The 9,490-nt window shown below is 43.6% G+C and overlaps 1 protein-coding gene across 1 annotated transcript in view; it reads right to left on the minus strand.

The window, feature by feature from the left end:
- GBAS (glioblastoma amplified sequence) overlaps positions 1–9,490 on the minus strand; it is a 26,515-nt gene continuing 17,025 nt past the window's right edge. The window contains exons 7-9 of the mRNA XM_011938650.1: positions 5,196–5,290; positions 2,731–2,814; positions 1–1,168 (exon numbers count right to left, since the gene is read on the minus strand). Coding sequence (XP_011794040.1) covers positions 1,104–1,168; positions 2,731–2,814; positions 5,196–5,290 — 244 coding nt within the window. The 3' untranslated portion in view covers positions 1–1,103. The remainder of the gene's footprint in view (positions 1,169–2,730; positions 2,815–5,195; positions 5,291–9,490) is intronic.

Raw genomic sequence — 9,490 nt, forward strand, 5'->3', positions numbered from 1 at the left:
ATGTGAAAATTAAGAGGATTTTATTGACTTTTCTATGTTCTTGGAGAAAATCATTGACATGTAAAAGTCTGACATTGGGTATGAGATTGACTCACACTTCACACAGGCATCCTTGATTGTGGGGCAGACATGATTGTTCATTTCAACAGGACTTTCACATGGTAACAGTCACGAAATTGGCACACCATATTAAACAATGAAATCAAACAGCTGGACAAAAAGGATGCAGCTTTATGCCAATTTAAATCTCAACATGCACCACCCCTCATCCATGATCTCAGAATGATCTGCTGTGAGCTTATTAAAATATTAGCCAGAGAGTGTCTGAGGTCACAAATGATCATTTACAAAATAAAACCTCTTTTCCTAGTGCTACTTGTTTTGTTATAGAAAAATATCACAAATAAAAATTAGTGCTATTCAAGGTGTTCATTTCAAAATCACATATGATACACAAGTTTCAAGCCATTGTGTTTGTGTCTCACACTGAAACATCACGATACATGATGGGAAACTGATTTACTCATTAAATGTACCTTGTCCAGCTTGGAAAACCCATTGTCTACTATGTGGACTGCTTACAAATGAGAGTGAGTTAAAACATTTTCAGTTATTGGGCACACTCGTAATTTGTTCCTCCTCAGAAACTACTCAGAAAAACTGCTTGAGAAACATGACAAAATTTGTATTTCTTCCTGATACAAGAAATTTGTCTAAAAATCTGTAATTATAAAACAGATTTGTTTTTTGTTTTTTAGTAAAGAAATGGCTAATTGTTTTTGTGGCTGGAATCTTATTTTTAAGATGATTCAGAATTCAATGTGGACCCCTCCTGGAGGGTGGGGAGAAGTGGCTAAGTGTTATAAGGTACACTGGACAACACGGGGGTGTTTCAAAGAGAACAGGGCACTGTCACAATCAGTCCAACTGTAATTCTTTCCTTTCTTGTGATTATGTAAATTTTAAAGAAAAGAGGTTTCTCACAAGCTATATACAGCAGCTTAAACCTCAGTGTTTCTTTTTTACTTGATATACAATTAAAATTAATTTATGACAAATACTTGTCACAGAAATGTATGTAGGCACATGGAAACTCTACAGCTTTACTGGAGGGGCGAAGTCTTCAGTGGGATCATGATTCTGGATTCCATCTCCTGAATAAGTGGAACTGAAAATAGGATCAGGGTTACTGCACTTGTTCTTTTCTAAACACATTATGGTAAATGACACTAACAGACAGATCGTGCTGCTTGAAAACAAGAGAATGTCATAATATACAAGATTAACCTCAAGGGCAGAAATATAGAAGTGCGCCTTGTATCAGCTGGCATCCTACAAGATGCTATTAAAATTACAACACATCAGCTGGGCGTGATGGCTCACACCTGTAATCCCAGCACTTTGGGAGGCCAAGGCAGGTGGACCACAAGGTCAGGAAATCCAGACCATCCTGGCCAACAGGGTGAAACCCCGTCTCTACTGAAAATACAAAACTTAGCTGGGTGTGGTGGTGCCTGCCTGTAATCCCAGCTATTCAGGAGGCTGAGGCAGGAGAAATCGCTTGAACCCAGGACGTAGAGGTTGCAGTGAGCCGAGATCGCGTCACTGCACTCCAGTCTGGTGACAGAACAAGACCATCTCAAAAAAAAAAAAAAAAAAAAAAAAAAGGAAGAAAAAATTACAACAGATGCTACCTGTAGATTTGTTTTATTTGTAGGAGGTGGGGAAAGTCTGTATTGTCTTACTGTGAGGAAGAATGGTGACTTCTCAAACGTTCTTTGAGTAAGCAGCAAAATCAAATAAAATTATATAATTATAACATGCAATTATATGTTATATAATCTCTTGAACTGAAAAACAAGGTAACATCTACTTTCTAGGACAAATTACTCTTTTATTTTCTTGGTAGAATATGGGCTGAGATATACTTTTTTTTTTTTTGAGACGGAGTCTTGCTTTGTCATCCAGGCTGGAGTGCAGTGGCACAATCTCCACTTCCCAGGTTCAAGCGATTCTCCTGCCTCAGCCTCTCAAATTGAGACAGGTTTCATCATGTTGGTCAGGCTGGTCTCAAACTCCCGACCTCAGGTGATCTGCCCGCCTCGGCCCCCCAAAGTGCTGGGAATACAGGCGTGAGCCACTGTGCCCGGCCAGAAATATACTTGCCATGCAACATGGCTGGTACTGATTACCTCTACCAATGCCACTGGGTTACATTCAGCCAACTGTTTTCTTATAAAAATCAAGCAAACAGTGTTTCATAATATACTTATGTATGTGCACATGCACCCATGTATACATACTGTACATACAGGAAGTTTAATTTATCTAATTTCAAAATCACTCTTTAATTGATATATTAAGTTCTGATTTGGGATACTAACAATTTTGATGGAAAAGGAAAGCTTAGAAAAAATTTTATTTCTGTAATAAGTTTTCAGACAATACAGAAATCTACAAAAAAAGGTAATGATGTACAATTTACAACATCCAAGGGTCTGAAAACTGTAACAGATGATAAACATATTTGAAAGAATGGATATTCTGCTTTATTGAAAAAAGTCATGTAAGTATTAGAGAAAAATTGACTATCTCCCTTCCCCGCCCAACCTGATGACTCACTATCCTAGTAACATACTATTACAAAAGCCACCTATTAGTGTCAGGGTGAAAGAACATGATTGAAACAGTAAGACAAAAAGCATTATTTCATGGCTGTTAAGAGATTACCTGTGTAATATACCAATTCCTCCCAGCCATGTTTGTGCCATGCTGCATTCCGTATGTCTTCCCTGGTCTGAAGATCCCTGTAAGCTTAAAAATAACCACACAGAGAAGCAGACTTAAAACATATACCCTGCATTCTACCCATACATACGTTAAGGTCTTGCTTCACAAGGGCATCTAGTTTTCTCAGGGACTACTTCAGGTGTGTAATATACTGGGCTGGGGAAACACTGAGCAAAATTATATTAGGCCATGTGGGAAAGCACTTTCAGTTTTTTTTTTTTTTTTTTGAGACAGGGTCAATTCTGTCAGCCAGGCTGGAGCCCAGTAGCACGATGATGGTTCACCACGGCCTTGACCTCCTACACTTAAGTGATCCTCCCACCTCAGCCCGCTGAATGGCTGGGACTACAGGAAAGTGCTACCACACTGGCTAATTGTGTATTTTTTTGTGACCAGGCAGACGTCAAACTCCTGGGCTCAAATCATCAAACCACCTCAATCTCCCAATCTCCCAAAGTGCTAGAATTACAGGGGTGAGCCACCACGCCTGGCCCATTCTTAAGTTAAAAAAATTATTTGCTTGTTTGAGATGGGGTCTCACTATGTTGCCTAGGCTGGTCTCAAACACCTGGACTCTAGTGATCCTCCCGATTCAGCCTCCAAAACTGCTGGGATTCGAGGCGTGAGCCACCACATCCGGCCACAATTCCCTCTTAAGCTTTAAAATCTAGTGAATCTAAGATATACCTTTATAAACCAAGTGAACTTCTCCAATAACATGTTAAATTCATGACCAGAAACTGTGAGACCACAGATAAGCAACGTCAGATCAATTTTACTCAACATTTATCTCGCACCACACTGATCTGGGTAGCGGGCGTGTTCCATGTGGTGAAGCCCCAGGATAGGAGACAGGCAAGGTCAGCCGTGGAGAGTGCTGTGGCCCATGCAAGGACACGGTGTACAGGGGAGCAGGGCAAGCAATGGGAGAGCTGTGGGAAAGGTGCAAGTTGACCAGGTGGGTGTTGAAGTTGAAAAGGACATCACTGACGTAGGAATGGGAAGAAAGGCGCTTCAGGTGGAGGGGGATCACCTGTGTCGTGGTACAATTCACAGATATCTCATCCAGATGCCTTCTTTCTTTTTTATTTTCCTTTTTTTTTTTTGAGACGGAGTCTCGCTCTGTTTCCCGAGCTGGAGTGCAGTAGCACGATCTCAGCTCACTGCAACCTCCACCTCTTGAGTTCAACCGATTCTTCTGCCTCAGCCTCCTGTGTACCTGGGATTACAGGCATGCACCACCATGCCTAATTTTCTGTATTTTTAGTAGAGATGAGGTTTCACCATGTTGGCCTGGCTGGTCTCTTAACTCCTGACCTCAGGTGATCCACCTGTCTTGGCCTCCCAAAGTGCTGGGATTATAGGCATGAGCCACTGTGCCCAGCCAGTATCTTCTTAATTACCTTTTTTTTGAGACAGGGTCTTGCTGTATTGCCCAGGCTGGAGTGCAGTGGCACAGTCATAGCTCACTGTTGCCTCAAACTCCTGGCCTCAAGCAACCCTCTTCATCTTGCTGTTGCTCTGTGAAGCCTTGAGTCCTCCCCACAGGGCAGAGACAGGAGGTCTGCCCTGTGTTCCCCACAGCCTCTGTGATAGCTCCGCCATTCACGCTCTGGTGCCTGCCTGTTTGCAATTCCAGGATCCTGCATCTGGGAGGCCCTCTGCGAGCAGCTACAGGTGCTGATGTGAATGGAGCATGCACCTGGCTTGACCTCGGCCCAACAGCCAAAGGGATGGAAACTTCCTCCATCCAATCCGGCCCTTCTAGCACCTGTGCTTATTCATAGATGGGGATGCCTGAGAGGGTTACACACCATACACAGTGCAACAGTAATAACCAGCACCACACAGGGCTCTGGGGGCTCAGGAGGAGTGATGATGTTCACTACTGGGGAGGGGTGACATCTAGGGCAGGACGGGAAAGACACCAAAGAAGGTGCCAAACAAAAGTGGGTGGGGATGGAAAAGGTGAGGGGGTCCATGTCCTGAGACAGTGGAACCACGTCTACAAAGGCAGGCAGTGAGTATGTGCAGGAAGCTGCCGCTCTGGGTAAAATGCAGGCCTGCCTCTGCCAAGGAATTAAGTCAGTCTACAAAGAAAGGCTGGGACCACTCTGTGGAAGGCACTCTGACTTCCCTGGCCTCCTTCTTCCAGGGGTACTTGCTTCACCCCTTATTCCTTTCCCCATCATCCCCACTCACTTTCAGCTCACTAACGCCATCAATCTATGGACTTGTACTGTTGACCTCGCTAGTTCCAAACAGCCCTGTACAGACTGTCCCTGTGTGACGTCTGGATTTGCTGTAGTGGTTCAGGTTACTGACTCAAGATGTGCTCTGCTGCCCAGTACAACTTAGTAATGAACTCTTAAATCCCAGTAACTCAAAAAGGAAAAAACAGATACCCCAAAGATGGTGCACCATGTACAGCTGCCCAATCTGAGAGAAGAATCCTCCAACGGCTTCATTACCATCCTGTCTGAAGCGGATCGCACGAGCCCTGTAAGAGTGAGGTGATGTTTGTTTAAGACACTGAATTAGATACACTAACGAGAATCAGTAGACTAAATCTTTGCCATACTCAGGGCAGGCTGTTTAAAATGAAGACTTGTTTATCAAATTAGTATCAAGTTATCTAATGCAAATCAAAAGTTATTTTATTTACTTTATTATTATTTGAGACGGAATCTCATTCTGTCACCCAAGCTGGAGTGCAGTGACACAATCTCAGCTCACTGCAACCTCCACCTCCTGGGTTCAAGCGATTCTCTTGCCTCAGCCTCCTGAGTAGCTGGGATTACAGGCGCCCACCACCACACCCGGCTAATTTTTGTGTTTTTAGTAGAGATGGGGTTTCATCATGCTGGCCAGGCTGGTCTCGAACTCCTGACCTCAGGTTATCTGCCCACCTCAGCCTCCCAAAGTGCTGGGATTACAGGCGTGAGCCAGTGCACCTGGCCTATTTTTGAGACAGAGTCTCGCTCTATCACCCAGGTTGGAGTGCACTGGTGGGATCTCAGCTCACTGCAACCTCTACCTCTTGGGTTCAAGTCATCCTCCTGCCTCAACCTCCTGAGTAGCTGGAATTACAGGCACCCACCATCATACTCAGCTAATTTTTGTAATTTCAGTAGAGACAAGATTTCCCTACGTTGACCAGACTTGTCTCAAACTCCTGACCTCAAGTAATCCGCCCGCCTCAGCCTCCCAAAGTGCTGGGATTATAGGCGTGAGCCACCACACCTGGTCTAAAAGTCATTTTAATGTATATGAAATGTAAGCGTACTTTTCTGTAGCTATACTAATTTTTGTGAGAAAATGTACAGTATTTAATGATAATTATTAAAAATAAAAACAGCAATCTAAGAATGTATATATAGTTGCACTGGTGATTCTTGAAATAAAACCTAGAACTGGCAGAGGATGGGACCCATCAACTTAAAAAGCATTGTTTCTCCAGAACACCGAGAGGGGAAGGGAGGCAAACCTGGAACTAGAGCACCCAAGGTGCCACAGGGCACTGTACCCAAGGGAGACAGGGACCACCCTGGGGCAGGGCGTTAAAACACAGGTGAAGGAAGCACACCTTCAAAGCAGCGGATGACTCTGAGATCCTGAGAAACACCCCTGCCCTCTGAACTACACAAGGCACTCTGCAACTTCTTGGATGCCAGAGGGAGGAATCATGGGAATGAAGCTTTTTGGTGGTACAACCTCGCTGCCATCGCTAGTGCAGGCAAAGCTGCCTCTTGCTTTTTTTTCTTTCTTACCAGAGCAAACCACTCAGAAAATGAGTACCAAAGGCATTCATTATGTACTAAATATGGAAGAAAATACTAATATACATTGTGCCTCCATGGACAACATCACATTGTGATCAGTTAAAAATTGGCATTTGGCTTAAAACTTTCCTTTTTAAGAATTTCCCACTGCAAAAGGTATCAGCTCTTTTAATTTTTTTTGAAACGGAGTCTTCCTCTGTCTCCCAGGCTGGAGTGCAATGGTGCAATCTCAGCTCACTGCAATCTCCATCTCCTAGGTTCAGGCTATTCTCGTGCCTCAGCATCCTGAGTACTTGGGGTTACGGGCATTTGCAACCATGCCCGGCTTTTTTTTTTTTTTAGATGGAGTCTCGCTCTGTTGCCCAGGTTGGAGTGCAGTGGTGCAATCTTGGCTCACTGCAACCTCCACCTTCTGGGTTCAAGCGATTCTCCTGCTCAACCTCCCGAGTAGGTGGGATTATAGGCGCCCACCATGACGTCTGGCTAATTTTCTGTGTTTTTGGTAGGCATGAGGTTTCACCATGTTGGCCAGGCTGGTCTCGATCTGCCCCACCTTGGCCTCCCAAGCGTGGGATTCCTCCCTGTGCTGGGATTACAGGCATGAGCCACCAGGCCAGCCTACAGCCCTTTATTTTTTTTAGATGGAGTCTTCCTCTGCCATCCAGGAGTGCAGTGGCGGGATCTCGGCTTATGGCAACCTCTGCCTCCCAGGTTCAAGCTATTCTCCTGCCTCTGCTTCCTGTATAGCTGGGATTAGAGGTGTGCACCACCATGCCCAGCTAATTTTTGTATTTTCAGTAGAGATGGGATTTCACCACATTGGCCAGGCTGGTCTTGAACTCCTGACCTCAAGTGATCTGTCCACTCCAGCCTACCTAAGTGCTGGGATTACAGGTGTGAGCCACTGCACCCAGCTCAGAGTCCTTTAATTTAAGCACCTTTCATACTTGCACCAGACACTTTAAAAAAATATTTAGTGATGCATCTGAATTCCTAAAAATGTTTTAAAATGTGCCTATTTTTTCAAAAGCAGTCTTCTGGAATCAAAGGTGAAAAGGAAGGGGCTTCAAATGATGTAGGGAGGTCAGCAGAAGATGCACAGTTAAGGTCTATCAGGAGATGACACACCATGTGTTACCCAGTAAATCCATACCACACCGCCCAGGCTCTAGCCTGAAGTCTCAGTCACATCAGGTTCCCATACTTGACAAGACTTGGGAAGACAGATTCATTCTAATTCATTCAAAAGAGCTGGCAGCATACAAACAAGGATAGCAACCTACTAATAGTGACAGTGAAAGATGTCACACTCAAGGCACAAGATGCTTGAGTTGGCTTGGCTGAGCATTCTCTTCCTGGAGGCAAACCTCATATATACTGAATGATAACTCAAAAGGGGGAAAAAATCCAAGTAAGAGTGATTTCCTGTGAGTGATGAAGCCAGTCTCCTTTTTTAAGACGGAGACTCTGTCACCCAGGTTGGAGTACAGTGGCATGATCTTAGCTGACTGCAGCCTGGAACTCTTGGGCTCGAGGGAGCCTCCTGCCCCAGCCTCCTGAGTAGCTGGAACTACAGGCTTGCGCCACTAAGCACAGTCAATTTTTTTTTTTTTTTTTTTTTTTTTTTTTTTTTTTAGAGATGGGGCCTAGCTATGTTGCTTGGGCTGGTTTCAAACTCCTGGGCTCAAGCAATCCAGTGTCCTTAAACTCACTCTGCACCTCTGCTGTAATCCACCATGGTCTCAATGCCACGATGGGGACCTTACCCAAGTGCTTGGGTTTCTTTATGGTGAAAAAGGGACTTCTTGCTATTGCCCCCATGGATTATCCACAAATAAGGTGACATCTTTAATCTTCACATTGAGAATAAAGTGATCAATATCTTCACAGAAATTACAAATCTGATTATTGAAATTAAGCAAATCACTTCAACGTGCACTCTATTTGGAAGAAAAAAACCTGGCTTTTATTGATAGTGGTAAATATTCCAGATTATTCATTTCATTCTGAATTTTTGTAATTTAGTTATGGTAGGCAAAGAAAACATACTTGCCTGAGCCTGGTAACAATCAGAAGCCTGTACAGACGAGGTGGTCACCATCTTAGTTACCTATGTGCCAAAATATAAATTGAATGCTAAACTGGCTTTATAAATAATGTTTTTTTTTGTTGTTTTTTTTTTCTGAGACGGAGTTTCACTCTTGTTGCCCAGGGTGGATTACAATGGTGTGATCTTGGCTCACTGCAACCTCCGCCTCCCAGGTTCAAGCAATTTTCCTGCCTCAGCCTCCCAAGTAGCTGGAATTACAGGCATGTGCCACCATACCCAGCTAATTTTTGTATTTTTAGTAGAGACGGGGTTTCTCCATGTTGGTCAGGCTGGTCTCGAACTTCTGACCTCAGGTGATCTGCCCATTTTGGCCTTCCAATGTGCTGGGATTACAGGTGTGAGCCACTGCGCCCAGCCAAATAATTTTTTAAATAACTGAATAACCCCAGTATGTTCCTGTGGATTCCACAGCAAGCGAGTCTTGATCAGTAATGTGCAAAAATTGAACTAGTGAGTGATCCTACTCTATGAATAGCTACATGATTAACAGCAATAGCCCAAAAACAAAAGAGCAAAAATTGTATATAATAGCAGCATACAACCAAATATGTATTTCTTAGTTTTCAAATGAAAAGAAATTCTAACTTGCATTATTTAGACTTTGATGATCTGAGGAGGAAAGATTCATTAGAAATAAAGATCATAGAACTATCTGTTGGAGCTAGAAGGGATCTTAGAAATTATTTCATGCACAGCAGGAAATTTCTTTCTTCTTTTTTTTTTTTTTTTTTTTTTGAGACGGAGTCTTGCTCTGTCGCCCAGGCTGGAGTGCAGTGGCCGGATCTCACCTCACTGCAAGCTCCGCCTC

Source organism: Colobus angolensis, unplaced genomic scaffold (genome assembly GCF_000951035.1).
Source record: "Colobus angolensis palliatus isolate OR3802 unplaced genomic scaffold, Cang.pa_1.0 Scaffold175, whole genome shotgun sequence".
NCBI classification, from domain to species: domain Eukaryota; kingdom Metazoa; phylum Chordata; class Mammalia; order Primates; family Cercopithecidae; genus Colobus; species Colobus angolensis.